The sequence below is a fragment of the Lissotriton helveticus genome, chromosome 12, assembly GCF_964261635.1.
Source record: "Lissotriton helveticus chromosome 12, aLisHel1.1, whole genome shotgun sequence".
Lineage (NCBI taxonomy): Eukaryota > Metazoa > Chordata > Amphibia > Caudata > Salamandridae > Lissotriton > Lissotriton helveticus.
This window is the reverse complement of record NC_136073.1, coordinates 807,210,953-807,229,751: the sequence shown is the minus strand read 5'-3', so window position 1 is coordinate 807,229,751 and position 18,799 is coordinate 807,210,953. Positions and strand designations below refer to the sequence as shown.

General features: G+C 45.9%; 1 protein-coding gene across 1 annotated transcript in view; it reads left to right on the top strand.

Moving 5' to 3' along the window:
• Nucleotides 1-18,548, top strand: part of RIT1 (Ras like without CAAX 1) — a 70,774-nt gene extending 52,226 nt beyond the window's left edge. Inside the window, exons 4-6 of the mRNA XM_078670917.1 lie at nucleotides 5,973-6,046; nucleotides 12,435-12,626; nucleotides 15,636-18,548. Of these exons, the coding sequence (XP_078527043.1) occupies nucleotides 5,973-6,046; nucleotides 12,435-12,626; nucleotides 15,636-15,866 (497 nt within the window). The 3' untranslated portion in view covers nucleotides 15,867-18,548. The remainder of the gene's footprint in view (nucleotides 1-5,972; nucleotides 6,047-12,434; nucleotides 12,627-15,635) is intronic.
• The last annotated feature ends 251 nt before the right edge of the window (nucleotides 18,549-18,799 follow it).

The window sequence follows — 18,799 nt, the reverse complement described above, 5'->3', positions numbered from 1 at the left end:
CAATGACAGTAAGAGAGGGCGGTCTAACAGAGCTGGAGCCTGGAACAATGGCCCAGGGACCTGCCAAGAGGAAGGGGTAGAGGGCGCGGGAAACCGGCCCCCACTGTTCCCACGGTCCAGGAGGAGGCAGACCCAGAGGGGGATGCCCTGGAACCTACAGGGGAGCAGGTGGCCGAACTAGGGGAATTGCCTGAGCTGTCCCAGTGGCAGCAGGAAGGTGGTCCCTCCAGGGAGGAATTCTGCCAGGCTCAGAAGGAGTGCCCTTCTCTCATTGGTGTGCGGCAGCAGGCTGCTGACCAGGCCGCAGGCCTGGGGTCCAAGGAGCATTTGATCTATTGGGAGGATGACTTACTTTATAGTGAGCCTAAGTTCGCTGAGCCCGGCGCAGCCCGTGTGCTGGTAGTACCGGAGCGCTTCAGGAGCTTCCTACTGGGTCTGGCTCATGACGTGCCTCTCGCAGGACATCTGGGGCAAGACAAGACCTATCACAGGCTTGTCACCCATTTCTACTGGCCCCAGATGAAGACGCACGTCTCTGCCTTTTGTAAGTCTTGTCAGACTTGTCAGGCCAGTGGCAAGAGTGGAGGGAAGCGCGTGGCACCCCTCCAACCCTTTCCCGTGGTGAGCACCCCTTTTGAGCGGGTGGGCATTGACATCGTGGGGCCCCTGGATCCCAAGACAGCCCTAGGCAACAGGTTTATCCTGGTCTTGGTGGACCATGCCACTCGGTACCCGGAAGCCCTTCCGCTCAGGACAGTCACCGCCCCAGTGGTGGGCCGTGCCCTGATGGGGATCTTTTCCCGGGTGGGATTTCCGAAGGAGGTCGTTTCGGACCGCGGGACAAACTTCATTTCTAAATATATGAAGTCCCTGTGGAGTGAGTGTGGGGTGACTTACAAGTTCACCACTCCTTACCACCCTCAAGGAAATGGTTTGGTTGAGAGATTCAACCGCACATTGAAGGGCATGATAATGGGCCTGGAAGAGCCCATGAGGCGGAAATGGGATGTCTTGTTGCCATGCCTGTTGTTTGCCTACAGGGAGGTGCCTCAGAAATCATTAGGGTTCAGTCCCTTTGAGTTGCTGTATGGCCACCCTGTCAGAGGGCCTCTGGCTCTGGTGAAGGAGGGGTGGGAGAAATCCCGTGGGAAAACCCCTCAGGATGTGTTCAGCTATGTGCTGGCCATCCGCAACCAGACCAAGCGCTTCAGGAAGCTCGCTCAAGAGAACCTGGAGGCTAGCCAGGAGGAAATGAAGAGATGGTATGACCAGAACACTTCTCTAGTGGAGTTCCAACCTGGACAGAAAGTGTGAGTGATGGCGCCGGTGGAGCCTTGTGCGCTCCGTGACAAGTGGTCTGGGCCATATGAGGTAGTGGAGCGCAAGAGCGAGGTTACCTATTTGGTTAACCTGAAGACTCCCAGGCAGCCCCTGAGAGTGCTACATGTGAACCGCCTCAAACCCCACTTTGAAAGAACTGAAGTGACTATGCTCATGGCTACAGATGTTGGAGGGGAGGAGGATAGTGATCCTCTCCCTGACCTCCTGGCAGTCAAGGAGCAAGATGGGTCAGTGGATGGTGTGGTCCTCTCCCCCACCCTGACCCCAGAACAGCAGGAGGACTGTCGCCAAGTCTTGGGTCAGTTCGCCCCACTGTTCTCCCTGACCCCAGGTGTCACCAAATGGTGCGTCCACGACGTGGACACTGGAGACAGCATGCCTGTGAAACAGAAGTTTTACAGGGTGGCTGACAAGGTCAGAGCTAGCATCAAGGAAGAAGTTTCCAAGATGTTGGCGCTTGGGGTTATTGAGCCCTCCAGCAGCCCCTGGGCTAGCCCAGTGGTCTTAGTGCCTAAGAAAGCTGCTACCCCCGGTGGCCCCCCAGAACTCCGGTTCTGCGTGGACTACCGTGGGCTCAATGCGGTCACGAAGACTGACGCGCACCCCATCCCCAGAGCTGATGAGCTGGTGGATCGGTTGGGAGCTGCCCAGTACCTGAGTACTTTTGATTTGACTTCAGGGTACTGGCAGATTGCCTTAACTGACGGGGCAAAGGAGAGGTCAGCATTTTCAACGCCCGAAGGACACTTCCAGTTTCGTGTCATGCCCTTTGGGTTGAAAAATGCCCCCGCCACATTTCAGAGATTGGTCAACCAGGTACTGGCAGGGCTGGAGCAATTCAGCGCAGCCTACCTGGATGACATTGCAGTGTTCAGCTCCACTTGGGAGGAACACCTGCAACACCTCACTGAAGTGTTGAAGGCTCTGCAGAAGGCAGGCCTCACTATCAAGGCCAGTAAATGCCAGATAGGGCAGGGATCTGTGGTGTACTTGGGACACCAGGTGGGGAGCGGCAAGGTGGCGCCCCTACAGGCGAAGATTGATACCATTCTGGCTTGGGAACCCCCCAAGACCCAGACGGAGGTGAGAGCCTTTCTAGGTCTCACCGGGTATTACAGACGGTTTGTCAAAGGCTATGGCACCATTGTGGCCCCTTTGACAGAGCTGACATCTAGGAATCAGCCCAGGAAAGTGAATTGGACTGAGGCCTGTCAAACTGCTTTTGACACCCTCAAAACTGCCATGTGCACAGCACCGGTGCTTAAGGCACCTGACTTTTCAAGTGAGTTCATCGTGCAAACTGACGCTTCAGAGCAAGGCGTGGGAGCAGTGCTCTCACAGATCAATGATGAGGGAGGAGACCAACCTGTGGCTTTCATTAGCCGGAGGCTAATCCCCAGGGAACAAAAATGGAGTGCCATTGAAAGAGAAGCTTTCGCTGTGGTCTGGGCTCTGAAGAAGCTGAGGCCCTACCTGTTTGGGACTCACTTCCGCGTTCAGACCGACCACAGGCCCCTCAGATGGTTAATGCAGATGAGGGGTGAGAATCCAAAATTGTTGAGGTGGTCCATTTCCCTACAGGGGATGGACTTTACGGTGGAGCACCGCCCTGGTACAGAACACGCCAACGCTGACGGTCTGTCCAGATTCTTCCGCCTTAGTGATGAGGACTCCCAAGAGGTTGGGTAGTTCTCCCCACTTTCAGCTGGAGGGGACACGTGTTAGACCTGACACCTTTTGGCGTGGTTCTTCCCCCATCTTTTTGCCTCTGACTCATGTGTTTTGATGCTGTGCTGGATTTCGTTTTTGCTGATTTAGATGTTTTGGACCCTCTGCCACTGCTGATCAGTGTCAGAGTGTAAGTGCTCCTTCTGTAAATTGTGATATTGATTGAGCATACCTAATTGGCATATTTGTATCACCACGAAGTCCCTAGTAGAGGGCACTGTGTGTGCCAGGGCTGGTGATGTCAAATGCTACTAGTGGGCCTGCAGCGCAGATTGCGCCACCCACATGAGTAGCTTTTAAAAGGTGACTCAGGCCTGCCAGCGCAGGGCCTGTGTGCAGTCAGTGACTGCCATGTCAGCCTGGCCAGTGTCCCCACTGGCTAGGCCTAATCCTTCCCTGTCTGTGCACATCAGTCACCCCTATGGAAGGCTCAAGGTACCCCCCTGGGCAGGGTGCAGTGTATGGATAAGGTAGAGCATGTGCTAGTGCAGGTACTATGCTCTGGTAGTGGGCTGCAGCCATTTTGTGTGCTCACTGCTGTAAGGCTATCTTGCTCCATAGAGTAACATGGAGGGGGGCTGGGCCCATGTGATACCAGCCTATCTCCCCATAGGAACAAGATGGGACATAAGTGAAAGATATCCCTGGACTCAGAATTTAATGACACATCTTTTAGTGAAGGGTGTTTTTAAATCCTGTGTTGGAGAATAGCACTTTTAGAAAGTGGCTGTTCTCTTGTCTAAACCTTTCTGTGTGCCTGGGTTTGTGGAATGTCTGCCTGGTCTGGATGTGACAGGGAGGGGCTGCAGAGCCCCAGAGGAGAGGGTCGGAGCCATCCCGGGGATGAAAGGGCACATCTGCCTGCTTGGGAGGAGGGAGGAAGGAATGCCAGATAAGTGCTGGGCTGTGCCTGCCTACCTCCCCCACATTCGCTCTCTCCTGGTGGTCAACTGACCCCCCTGGCCCTGAAGCTGACAGGAAGAAGAAAGCCAGAGACACCTCCGTGCTCCGCAACCCCCAGAACTGGTTTAGACTGGACCCAGGGCCTCCATGCACCAAGAACTTCAAAGACATTGGGGGTATAAGGAAAGGACCCCTGTCTGCAGAAAGTTAGATTCTGAAACTCTACAATCAAGACGGACCCTCTGCTGGAAGGAGGACGGCGAGAGAACAAAAGGAAGATTGCCTTGCTGTGTGCTCTAAGGGCTGACCTGTTCTGCTGTATCACTGGAAGCTGAGGAGGGGAGAGGGACTTTGCTGTGGGCTGTGTCCCTGCCTGCTTGAAACTGCTGAGACTTTGCTGTGTGCTGTGCCTACAGCTTGAATCTCCAAGGGCCTGAGAAGAGCTGGCCTCCTGTTGGGAACCCAGGGCTAAAGGTTCCTAAAGCTTTGCCAGAAACCAGCTGCAAGATCGTGCTGTTGTGGACCGGGAGCGTGGGGTACTCGACTGCGGAGCGTGAGGAAAGGATCGGTGTGCTCATCGGCACATTTCCTGTGAGGGTTGGAGGCTTGTGGCGCCTCCCCTCGTGAAATCCGCTCCAACGTGGTGAGGAGGTCGAGAGGGGGGTCTCATCGGGACCAGCGCCCTTGAAAACCCTTTGCCGCCAAATCACCACCGCGGCCCGGGGCCAGGAACCCCCCCCCGTAACTTGCCTAGAGGTCCAGGCGCTGCCGCGGCGAAGAACGAAGCCGCCGCGCTCCCATTGGTGGAGGGAGCCGAGCCCCCTCACTAACGCCGCGACGGGATTGGCCCGTGCGGCGCAGCGTCATCAGCAGTAGTGGGCCGTGATTGGCCGGAGTCGCGGAGCGTCATTGTTTACTGTCCCGGGAGCCGCACTGCCATTGGCTGACTCCCGGGTGCTGTGGAGGCTCGCCTGAGGAGCCGCGAGGGGATTGGCTGCCTTCGCTGAGGCAGCTGACGAAGCCGAGGAACCAGCGCGATCACCGCCGGGCCCGGGAAGAAGTGACCTGACCTCGCCGAGGGATCTCCGCAAGTGCTCCAGCCCCTGGCCTGCCGTCTCTGCTCCCCGCTGCTCTTTGAAGGATCCAGAGCGGGCGGAGAGCGTCCTGAGACCGGCCGGGCGGGAGCACCACTGAGCCTTCACCCGCGAGGTGCCCCTGGGGGACCCGCGTCACCGCAAGCACGGGGAAAGAAGTCCCCCCTCCCTCAGGATACAGGGTGAGCCGCGCAAGAAGCGCTTGTGGTCCCTGAAGCCAGGGGACCCTTGGGGCATAGTTGTTTTACGCTGGCATTGTTTGCTCATTATTGAGAGCGTTTTTGATCACAAAATCGTTGGCATATCTTTGTGCTGACTTGAAGAGACTAGAGACATTTGTTTTGAGAACTTCCTGAAATTAAGAAAGACCAATTAAGATTAAGTGCCTCATTTTTATAATGAAGTGATTATCGTGCAACTGCTTGATTTACCTTGCTGAAACTAGATAAAGTTATATATTTTTATAAAAATATACTTACCTGTGTGGTCTCAGTTTGTGGTGGATTGGGGATTATTGTTGTGTTAAGTGCAAGTGTTATCCACATTGTCTCCGAGTTTAGCCTAGACTGCTCGCGCCATGCTACCTAGAGGGTGAGCAGGGGTTATCTCAGAGGGTTATTCCGACGCCCTGACCGGAGCTAGGGGTCCCTACTTGGGCCAAGGTACTTACCTTTGCCAACCAGAGACTCCCGGTTCTAACAAAGAGTTAAAAATAATTGACAATTCTTTATAAAACTAACCACTTGAGACTCCCCATTAAGTGTTGGCATAATCTCTGGAGATATCAAACAGAATTAGATTTATTATAAACTGTGATTCTCTTAATGTTCTTCAAGATTAGAAAATGTCCAATATTTATTTTTTTACTTGAGGATTAAACCATGATTTGTCCTTTTTCCAATTTAGAGGATGCTTATAAAATCCGGATACGAATTGACGATGAACCTGCTAATCTGGACATTTTGGATACTGCTGGACAGGTAAATGTTTATTTTAGCTTGATTGAAGTAGGAATTGAGATGTTGTGCTGTCAGTGTTCAGTGACACGTACTTATTTAAACTCCTTTTAATGGAGTAGACACGTATATTCTGTCTAACAAAAATGAATGCAGTACACAATGTTTTGACTTTTGATCTTCTGGCTTTTGCAAATTTTAGGTAGTATAACTTTAGTAGATAACATATTACTGTAGCACATTCTTTTTATGTGTTTGGTTTTGTGAGTTAAAACAAACATGATAATGTGTCTGTATTCAGATCTAACCCAACAAAAGACTACTTTAAAAAATGGCACACTAAACAAATGTGGCAAAGAACGTGCTGCTCTTGATCATTAGAGAAGAATTACTTTGCAATAGAACAAAATGTCAGTAAACATTCTTGCCCGGATTTTGAATGGGAGGTACATTTTCAGAACACGTAGTCTGCAGCTCTTGTTTAATTTGTTGTAACAAACTCCCACTTTTGAACTTTTAGTAACGATCAACTCGGGGAAACCAGTCTTCTTCTGAAACCACGCAGGATAAAGTAGATCTGACACTCCCATTTTCGTTTTGAAGATAAAAATGTGGCAAAACTGATGTTGAAGACAGCAGGAACAATAAGGGCCAATTGGCATGTTCAGATTGTACTTTTCTTGAGATTTCAAAAAAACAGACTATCTGTTAGCCTCAATTGATTTCTCACTACTCGTGGAGGGAAGTTCCACGGCATCTGTCCCAGGACCTGCCCACCTCATGAGAAGTGGACTGGTCTATTTGACTCCTTTTATTCAGGCATACTGCATAAAAAATGTCACCTGCAGCTCCATGGTGCTTTCAGATGAATGTGCGTGCTGTACAAGTAACTGAGTGATAAACGCCTACCCCCAATAAAGCGCACTATCTGTTTTGCTGCCTGATGTCAACAATATTATAGTGTTTTATATGCGCACTAGCCAGATTGACCTACCGCCTGGTGTTCCATATGTGGTTTTACTCTTGACACAAGCGTGCTGTTTACTAAAAGGCTCTGCCACGCGTGGCCAGTACTTGCTGCATGCCGACTAAATAGACCACATGTCTCATTGATTTATTATTTATGCTCTGTGACACATGCGTCTGGTCTGGAATACATCTGGGTCTTAAGCTGAAGATCAGTTTTATATCGTCTTCACTTTTTCATTGTGAATTGCCAGCTACTAATAAAGCACAGTGAAGATCCAAAGTATATTTTACTTGCCTAAAAATACTCTCTTGTGGAGTAGTACCTTTTACTCCAAAACAAAACATTTTGCTCTCCACTTTCAAAAGTGGGTAATAAGTGAATCTGTCTATAACGTTATCTTGACACCTGATATTACTATTTCTTTCCCTAAAAAAAAGATTTCATTTTTCCTTCAATTCGCAATACAAAAATGTGTTTTTACATGAGATAAGGTTTATTAATTAATGACCTGTCTGTCACAACCAATGCTTTCTGGCTTGGGGTCAGTGAGGTGATCACCTGGACAGTCATTGCAGAGCTGGATTTTGCTCTCGTCCAGCCCGCCCTGTGGGACTGACTTTTGGGTCACTTTTCAAACTGAAACGGGCCAGATGAGTTTAGGGACCAAGAATGAGTTTGACACCTGCTCCTTCTGCCGGTGCTCATTGGGAGAACCCCAAAGTTAACAGGACCAGTCCTGGTTAGAAGACATTTGCAAGGCTGCGGGGATCCCTCTAAAGGTAACAGTGCCCAACTCAGAAAATGTTGTATAGAATTTGGACATCTAGTGGCTCATCCTTTCCTGAGGAACCCCTGAGTAGACTTGGATAACAGTGTCCCTGAATAGACCTAAAGATGCATGAAGGTGAAGAGGGAAACGAGCATTCAGCAAGGCCTACAAAAATGACTGTCCTGCAGCTTCATACTCTTTTTATTCCCAAGGGGTCATGAGCAGTATTCATGCCTCTTTATAACATGCAGGAGTTCCCTGAAATCTAGAAGAGGTTGGAAACGAAAGCTGCCATCAATAAAAGGCCACCAAAATAGTTAGAGCTATATAAGAGGAGATCACTAGGGAAAACGCCCGATTTCACAGGAACTAATGCCATTTTTACAAATAAAGCATGTAGTCCGCAAAGGGTAGATATTGTTGTTCAGTGATTGTGGTGTGTTTTGCTATATGTCAGGAGAACAAGCTATCCTTCAAGATGAAGTCTTGGCATCACTTTTGGGTACTAACATTCTTGCTACACTCCACTACGGGCTTGAGTAGTTGTGAGCTGTGTCCATCTCTTGCTACTCATTCTTAAATATGCCAATTTGGAAGGCAATTTTCATGCTCAGAAAAGCTGCCATATTTGTGTTTTCAAGGCTTTATAAACAACTGCCATGAAGGGATACTTGTCGGTTTCCAAAGCAGGCGGTGTTATTTTGGATCAAACACTTGCTTTCTCCTGTTCATAAAGTGTCCAGGAAAGAACAGCAGGTTGGTGTCAACTGTGTCCTGCTGTGCATAGCCTCTGTGCATCAAGCTCCGATGGATCCTGTTGGGCACAAACCGTGTCCAAAGGCTGTGCCATGCTCCCAAAAGTTTGATCTGCTTTCCCAAAGGCAGTTTGCTACCGGTTCAAATGGAACTTGGGCTGTTCAGGTGGTGGCTGTAGTGGCCAAAGGCTGTGTGCAGTGGACTCAGAAGTCACGAGGACTCGGTGCAGGGAAATGCCATGTGGCCCGTGCCTGAAATGCACAACCCGAGTCTGTCTACGGTGTTTTCTTGCTTTGTCAACAGGCCAAAATATATTCTTCCATTTAAAAAAACAACAACAATTGTAACAGCTTTAAAGAAGGGTTCTAGTTATTTCCTCAAAAGCAAAAGTACTGTTTACTTAAAAACTGATTTTTTTCCCTTTAAAATCTTCATTAGAATGGATATTATTGATAGTTTCAATGCAAAACCTAAACAAGCATTAGCAAAGCCAATAGTTCTCGCCTTTGAAAGGAAGTATCCAACCTTTTGGATTTGCCAGTGGCTGTTGACAATTCTGCACAGTATCAGCCAAAAAAGGCTATTTGGTCTGACTATATTGAGATCATTCATGTAGGCACAAGCATGCAGAAATATGCAGACTGTTTGTGCCCTGTCATTGTGTGACTAAAATGGAGGAAAATGGCACAATAAGAGACAGATTGCACAGAGACCGTTACCAATATAAATGAATATTTGTGCATGCTTTTGTTTTGATACCGTAGCACTTTAAAGTCACACTGTCGGTAATAGATACACACTTGCTAGCATGACACTGCTTCAATTCCCTGTCTTGTAGGACATGGCCTTTGGCTCTCACATACTTGTGCTTAACCCTAAATATGACGGACTGGAATTTGTACAGAATTTCAGCACATTACTGGAACAAAGTAGTTTTTTAACTCTTTTGAGAAGTTTAGGTTGCAATACACTTAGAAGATATTGTGGACCTTCTAAAGGGACCACATTGGCTTGTCTCCACAAAACAAAATACGTGGTACGGATAAGCGATCGACTTTTCTAAAGGAGCATTAGCGACAAGCCTGCAGGTTCCAAGTAACTGCGGGTGGTATGTGGGTTGCAAAATAGAGCATCCAATCTAGTGCCTAAAACAGATGCCAGTCTTGTACAGAACACAGAAAACATGACTTTAGTATTAGTGTTATTTGCACCTCTACTCAATCTGCATTCTGAACAGTACAAACCGTTTAAGCTTGCTTGCAGGCTTTAGCCATCTTCACCCCTGGCAGGAATTACATACACAACAGGAAAAGTGTAAGAAGGCACTGAAACAAAGCCCCAAGCCAAGGGAACCTTCGAACAAGGAGGCACAAATACATTTTAAAGAGGAGATGTTCGAGGGGCGTGGCTAAGATGGCGACCGAGTAGGACGTGCCCGCTCGTGCTCTTGCCTGGACCCTAGCAGCATAGCAGCCCTCAGTGGATTCCTAAATCGCCTGCTCCGAACCGGCACCAGTCCGCAAGGTCTGATCCCTGGATTTGGTGCGGTCTGATCCCTGGATTTGGTGCGGCACCGGCGCCTCGAGCTGACGGACGGCGCTTTGATCGGCACTCGAGCGTGTTGGAAGGCCTCGGAATCTATTTCTTTCCAAGGTATCGTATCCTATTGTGTCCTGTCCTGTCCTATTGGCCTGGGTTAAGGTTGCTGTCTCTAGAGGACTTACGACCTTTCCGTCTCAGATTACGCCTATAGTCCATAACACCGACTTTACACTGGGTCTGGATGCCGAGAGGTTCCGTCACTGGACTAAGGAGACTTGCCGTTCCGTTGGCCACCTTGTTGATCTCTCGGGACCTCGATCCTTTATGGATCTTCGCAAAGAGCAGGATATACCGGAAACAGAGCGTTATCGATATCTACCGGTCCAGCACTGGGTGCTAGGTAGGGATGTGCGGGAAGGCGCAGAGAGACACCTCACTCTGTTTGAGAAGTGGTCGCTCACACGCCACAATGACGCCCGTTTGACCTCTGACTTATATAAGTTTGCCAAACGCACCCCCGACACTGGGAAGACCTAGTCAGCTACGCTGGGAAGGGGAGTTAGGTAGAACCATGACGCAGAAAGAATGGCATGATATCTTCTACAAGGCTCGTGGCACGGCCCGCAACGTGGCCTCTATCGAGACAGCCACGAAAGTAGCCACCTATTAGTACCTAACTCCTGTTCGACTCCATAGAGGTAACCCTTCCCGCAGCCCGCAATGTTGGAGAGCCTGTGGCTCACTGGGTACCCTCACTCTATGGGATTGTCCTTCCCTAGGCACGTATTGGCAGCAGATCCTTGATGACGTGGACTCCACTTTGACTCTCAGATCCCCCGTTTTCCAGTATATGTCCTCCTGTGCCTTCCCAATGCTATTACGTTTCTCTTTAAATCTCGGAGGGGCAAACAGATGGCACTCTCCCTGGGGGCAGCAGTACAAAATATACTTGCCCACTGGGGTACTACGACGGTCCCAACCCGACTGGGGTGGCTCCATAGACTGGGGAACATATTGGGGATGGCGAGGATATCTCTTTCACTGACACATCCCGGGGCCTCTTTTCACGAACTGTGGGAATCTTTCCTCACTCTACTGACGTCAGAATTCCCAGAGCTCACTTGTCCCAAATACCTGAGGCTCCTGCGACTCGCTGAACCCCCTAAGCAAGTGGCCCGAGCACTCCTACTGTGTAGTGCATCAACCTATCTTTTGACATTCTCGACTCAGAGATATATCCAACACATGGGGGAGGGAGGGAGGGGCTTTCTTTTTTCGTTATTGTATTTTTGCCAAACGTAATAACAATATTGCCGGATTGCAGTCGATGTCTACAGAGCATGTTGACTTGTTTGTTGGATCTCCTGTCTTGAAACTCAAAGGAGATTTCAACAAAAAAGAGATGTTCTTTTAAATGTTGAGACTGTGGATATGCATTGCAAGTTAGGACACATTTTGCACTTCACAATGTGCTTAAAAGTGAAAAGCAAATGTGGACTCACAACGGGCGGAGTTGTGAAGCACTACGGTCTTGAAAGTAAGTCTTTCAATTCTGATAGCGGTTGTCCTGAATAAAACTAGTGTTCGTGTCTGTGGCAGGCTGATTGGGGCTCCATCAGGAAGTGGGTGTGGATGTTTCTAAAGTGTATGGGTAAGATTGGCACAACAATGGGAAGCAGCAGATGGGCTAGTAGGGAGGGAGAAACACAGAGCATGGGGATGTGGGGAAGGAAGGAGGGGGGGGGGGAGTAGCACACAGCGAGAAAGCTAGAAAATACATGAACTTCCATGGGGTGCTGAAATAAACACAAAAAGTAGTTCCCTAAATGTGAGCAGTGGAAAGATACAAGTCATTAATTTAAAAAAATGGCAGAGAAGCTATGCTCACAGGTAAGGAGAAGCGCAAGAAGGAAATGTAAAGCCATCCAATAGGAAGCAAGCAAATGAAAGTGACAAGAACGCCAACCAGCGATAAGCAATTGGCGGGGTGTAAGCCCACTTTAAGATTTTGGTTTGGGTCACAAGGGTTTTTTTCCCCACAGACTACTAAAAGCTGTCCTAGTAAGCAATACATATAAAATGTGCTAGTTAAGTGGAACCTTCCCCCATCCAGCACTAAGCCAATATACCGTTCTTGGCCCATTTCTCACTGATCTCAACAATAGGTGATGTTTAAATTTATTTATTTATTGTTATTGTGGTTATTTGTGTTGTTGTGGCTTCTTATAAATATTTGAATTTCAGAACGAGGTTCTGAGTAGATCATTGGAGAATACTGGCTTATTCCAATGATTCACTCTTATTATGACAGTGCACATTTGTTTTCTCATACCATTTATGGATGCCATTTAAACCATCTTATTGTTTCAATGCAGGCGGAGTTCACAGCAATGAGGGACCAATACATGAGGGCCGGAGAAGGGTTCATTATTTGCTATTCTATAACTGACCGTCGCAGTTTCCATGAGGTGCGGGAATTCAAACAGCTCATATACCGTGTGCGACGGACAGACGATACGCCTGTGGTTCTTGTTGGGAACAAATCTGACCTTTCACAACTTCGACAGGTAACTTTTAGTGCCACTAATAATCCACATTTGTAAAGCGCACAATCACCGGTAAGGGTCTCTAGGCGCTGGGGGCCGTTGGGAAGATTAAGCGAGCTATTGCCCAGAGTCACATGGTGCTGGGCTAACCTGCCGCCGGAGCCGGGGATCGAACCCTGATCCCCAGATTCCAGCGTCAGTCGCCCTGGCCGCGGCGCCACACCTCTCCCCTCCACTAAAGGGGTTGCATGTATTATATTACAGTGTTAAATTTCTTTACCGCAGCTTTGGTGGTATAATCACAAAATAAGTTAACAGATCTGCATGCTTTTCTCTTGGATCATATAGTCCGCAGATGTTAAAAGTAAAATAAATGTGTCTACTGGTGACAAATTGTCTTTGTTCCTGTGACATATGTTTAGAGCCATAAAAAGCCTAACCTGTTTTCGCCACCTTGCGCTGCCACCTAAAAGTGGAACCGCCTAGATCCTTTTGAGCCTTTGCTGTTTACTAAGTTATATTAGCTTCCAGCCTGAGTAAAACTTGGGACATAATAAAATTAATTCAATAAAATAGGTGTTCTTGCATAACAGAAATGTCAACTTCTACCTAACTAAAGTACATATCAAACCACGGTCCTCCAACAAGAAAATGTAACTATCATTGGGTAATAGTTTCTGAATCCATGGACCTTTGAAAATGACCACCTAACATTGTACATAACATTTCCATTTCTGTTTTGGATTAGCATGATAGCTGGTCTAATAATTGGGCCAGTTCTTTCAACTTGCAAATTTGAGACCTTTCAAAGATTTGCCTCAGTAAAGTCATTCACATCATAAAAGCATAGCTATTTCTCATACTTTCTGCTTAGTTGTCCCTTTCTCCATGATCTGCCAGTATATAGCAGCCCAAATCAAGAGCTGTCCACACAGTCTAATGTTCATAACATTAAATGAACCAATGTTTCAACTTCAGCAAGTGTAGGGAGTGATTGGACCTTTGAATTAACCCTCAAATCCATTAGGGTAAGTGGGAGAATATACTGGGCTGCTCGCCAATGCCTCCGTTTCCAACAGCTGCAAATCTCTAAACATGGGTAGGTGTTGGTAGAATAAAAGAAAACATTTGTTAACGTTCTGGTCAAGGCCTCGTCCCAGAAATATCTCATTTGTTCAACCCTGAAGAGAGAGTGTTGGGAGGGGGGGTAAATGGACTGGCACCCGTATGATAGGAACCCTTACTTCCTCAACATAGAGGATGAGTATACATAGACACAGCACACATCAGAACAACAGAGTTACATTAAAGTCTTAGTCCCATTGTGTTTAGTTTAACACACAAATTAATTTCCTGTCCATCAGGGTATCAGACTGTTTTTCTAGGCCCAATTCAACAAAAAAGCAAAAATAAACCACAATGATGTATAGATGCTGATGTAAGAAGCCTGCATGAGCACCAACTTCATTATCTAATCCAGCAATGGCAAAACCCACACATGGCTTCAATTGGGTTGATGTCAAACGAGCTAGAAAGAAATGAATCTGTAATACACACCGTGGGCACTGGGTGATGTCGTAAAGCTATGCATGCGAAGTTGTGGAGTAGAAGAACTATATTCTCCGTGCCCGTCATTGACAACCTATCTTAAGTGTAATAATCTTTGATAAGGTTCTGAATCCTCATTAGTGTTTACAACAAACAGCTAATGCTGCAGGTGGTCTGATGCTAAAAAATAAAACAAAATTGACTTTTGCAGAATGCAAGATCATCCAGCGTCTGGGTTGTATTACGAGCTCTGGGGAACATAAAAGCAGGACAAGTGGCAAGAGGAAGGATTATACTTTTTGGGCAAAAGAGGCGTACATTTTAAAAGTCGAAGTGATCTCTTCTCCTGACACTTTGCTATGATGTAAATTAGGAATGTGAGGTAGAAGAGGGACAAAGTCGTAATTGATGTGTCTATTGACCAGCTTTAATTAGTCTGATTTTGAAAAAATAAATATTCATTTTATGTCAATTGTGGATCAAAGTCAGTTTTTACTTGTGTGGTTAATAAGTCATCAAAGGTACGATGTTTTTTAAAAGATTATTTGTGTATTGAACCAATATACTAAGCCACTGTACTTTATCCAGTGTAATCTTCTCTTGTTCTAAGCCTCCTTTGGTATTTGGATGTGAGGCATTTGCTGTGTGAGTAGAGTATGCTTACTGGGAAATGGAGTGCATGATGTAGAAAGTTCTGATTATTTGAGCACTTCCTGCGAGTCATCTAGGGAGTCCCTTAGGAGAAAGTCTGAACTTAAAGTAACACCTAGCTTCTGGCAGGGTTTAATATAGATATGGAACTTAAGTAGATTTTTACCTGAATTTGAATATACTTAAATAGAGGTGTTGAACTAAACATTTTTACGCATGGACAGAGAATACTACACAGTAGCTAGGAGAATGGGAAACGTGTGCCTGGTCGAATACCCACACACACTGAACTCTGTACAGCATACATTGCATTTCCCAGTCATTTTCCTCATGAATACTTGGTTCACACTGCAAATACAACCACACACACACATGCTCACCGTACCCCATTTTGTGTTGGAAATAGTCCCTCCTCTGGATCATTTCTCCAGCAACAGTGTATATAGGGGAAGCTGTTGCTGTAGAATATGGTAGTCCATAAGGCGTAAAGCCACCATTACTTGCATAAATTAGGCTGCTCATCCCCAGCTCGCTCACAAATGAAAAATAGGGGTATACGTATTGGAGATCTGCAAGAATGCGAGCAATTGTTAAAAAAAAGAAAATTATGAATAATAAGACTTCTTTATGTATGATGCTACTGTTTTAATGCCTCCCAACAAAATACCAAGCTGAATTACAGTTTACAAACCCTGGCTCTTTTTCTCTTAGTGGCAATGCTCTCCTGGAATTTCTTTGTTTTTTTTTCCTGTTAATCTTTGTATCTAGTTTGAGAGACAAAATTGATGTTTGATGGAGCATGGTTAAGTGTATGGTTTTGTTGTGTTACAGGTCTCCAAAGAAGCAGGATCCTCCCTAGCCAGGGAGTTCAGTTGCCCCTTCTTTGAAACTTCAGCTGCCTACCGCTCGTACATTGATGACGTGTTCCACGCCTTGGTGCGGGAGATCCGCAGGAAGGAGAAGGAGGCAGCGCTGGCCATGGAACGGAAATCCAAACCTCGCAGCACTCTTTGGAGAAAATTTAAATCACCCTTCCGAAGGAAGAAGGATTCTGTCACTTGAAGCTGTAATCTGCTGGTACCTTGTGAACTGCAGCATGTAACCAAAGCAGTCCAGTCACCGGAGCGCCTTAGCACTAAAATGAATCCTGACGATATATTATTTTGCAATATGAAAATTAGTTTATAGGACTGGACTTCGGAGGAATGTTTTTTTTTCTTCTTTAGTTGCCTCCGACTCTTGAATATCCTCACTTTTTATGGCTGATCGTGCCTTTAGAATACTGGTTCTCTCTTACTAGACAGGGCCTTTCTCTGAGAGATGCCTCCAGTGTTATGAGATGAAGTTTTGAGTGCAGCCATCAGCATTCAATCTAGCAGACCAGTCATTGCAGGTGACAGCTTGTATCGGTGGGACTAGTGATTTGGCTGGCTTAGTCTTTAAACTCCTGCCAGTGACTCCACATCTTTGAGTTTCCAGAAGACTACACTGAAGCCACATAGTTTAACTATCCCATTCTGGTGGTAGTAAGCGGTCTTTCTGCATGTGATGGAAAACAAATGAGTATTCTCATAAATAGAGAATGGAATATTATGTTCATCACTACATAAAGTATGTATTCGATGCAAGAAGCCCCTGGTTGCTCTCACAAGCCGCTTTATTGTGAATCAGGAAAACAAGTTTGGCTTTCTCATTAACTGGTAGACTGTGTAGCACTGACAACAGTGTGCTAGCAGCACCTACCTTCTTTGCTGGACAGATTGAGTTTTGTGCTCTTTGGCAGTCTTTCTTTGATAACTCGATGGATGGTAGGGGTGTTGTAGTGTAACAGCCCTTCACCTCAAAGCCTGAGTTACTCTTATTTGGTGCCAGTTTATAAGACGTTTAACATCTATGGCTGGGTGAGGAACACATTTTGGGGCTTAGTAAAATATTCTCTAAACTTCGACTGATTTGCTCGGGGCTAAATCATGCTTGTTTAAATATGAATAGTAGAATTGCATGACCACTGCTTCCGATACAGTTTCTTGATGTAATTTTTGATAGCACTAGAAAGTAGAGATGATCATGAAAAGAATAATGCCTTTAAAATACTTGCCTAAAGATATTACAACTTTCATACCCAGGACAAAAAGTGCTGTAAACTCCCAAATCTTAAAATGATTGTAACACAAGTCTCCAGGTTGTTTAAATCTACACGATTTTTGGGGTAATTTTGAACGGACGATTGTCGCATCCTACAACTGAAATAAACTTCACAGACTGTTACAAAAGGCAGTTGCGGGTTTGGCAGTGGCCGTTTGGTGCAAAATGGATATAATCCAAGCCATAAGCTATGAAGTAGATACAAGCGCCTTTTTTGCTGGAAATGTACTATTCTAGTGCAATGCAGTGGGTTAAAATGTTTAATTCCATAGATACTCCTCTCTCTCTCTCTCTCTCTCTCTCCCACCCACAGACACTAGAACCTGGCACTTCAGGTTAGCACTGTTAAACCACTTTACCAGTTTTTGTTTTTATTATCAAACACCTGTTCTTGTTCAGTCATATTGAGCTGCACAAGAGTAAATGTAAGTAAATTTTAAAAAACATGAATGTTCGGATCTTAGAAACAAAAAAATGAATGTTAGTAACTAGATCTCAATAGGTAAATTGTATACACACACCCAAAATAAGATACTAAATGGATTACATGCCAAGATGAAATTAGAAGTTCACTTGTCTTTTGAAGAGAGGCTACCTTCTGGTGATAGATTGTAAAAAAACACTCTTTGGTTGCAAGCGTTTGATTAAGAAATACAATGGGGGTCATTCAGAAGCATTATTGTATCCTGCCATTTTTGGAGTCTGCTTGCCATACTGGCTGACCAGAAAATTAGCCATTTGTAGGTCTCCAAAACAGTTTATGATAGAACTACATTCCATTTGCAGGGTTTCTGCATGGTGACAACTCATTTCTTGCATCTCCAAAACACATTGAATATGGATTGTATTTTGTCATGGAGTCTTTTTTGACCATGGCTCTCTTTTAGTGCCTGACAGGTGAAGTGAAGCCTTACGTCATGAGCCCGTCTGCTTCGATTTTAAAAGTAAAGGGCGCTATGGAAAAAAAAAAAGAGTAAGGGGCTCTCAAACCCCAAAAGCACTACAGTGACATACAAGTGGATGAAGTGCACAATACAAAAGCTGGTAACATAGCACTCTTATAGCCTACATAGCTGTCTTGTTGTTTTATAGTTTCAAAGACACGGTTTGACAAGCACATCTGAGTCTCCTTTGAAGTATGGCAGTTACCGGAGACTTGAAAAATATTTTTCAACTGTTCTTGTATTCGTAATTGCTTCACTGCAAGTACTGTAACATATCTTGTCACTGTAGCTTTCGTATAGGAATATCGTGAGTTATCCCGACAGACAGACACCAGGACTGTAGCAGTCATTCATGTGCCTCAATTTCCCTATAGGCCTGATGTCCTAAGTATTTGCTGTTTTTTTTTTTTTTTTTTTAATTGAGAGATGACCAATATTTTTCTATCACTTCTCGTGCTGTGGGTGTTAACGCACAGCACATAATGTAAACTATTCAACAGTATTTTGTACAAGTCTCTATTTTGTGAATGACTTTATTGGAATTATCTATGAGCAGGAGAGGAACGGACAGCTGAAGGACTTTTCCAACCTTCTTGCAGATTCCAGTGTAAATTATACTTGTTGGATGTGAAAATAAATGGTTGTAATTTGAGTATTTTAATTCTATTTTATTGTGTTACCAGACTGTCTAAACTGAAAACTGTTATAAGAGAATATACCAGATGGGATAGGACATTTTGAGTAGGAGGGGTGTGGTGGGGTTATGGCAGAATGTGCAGTTGTTTATAGACATGGACATCCTTAGTGGTGTTGGTCTAAAGGAATGAGTTTTCAGGGCGGCTTTGAATGATGCTATGGCTCCTTGTTCCTCAGGAAAGGAGTCCCAATGAAGGACTTCTTCAATGC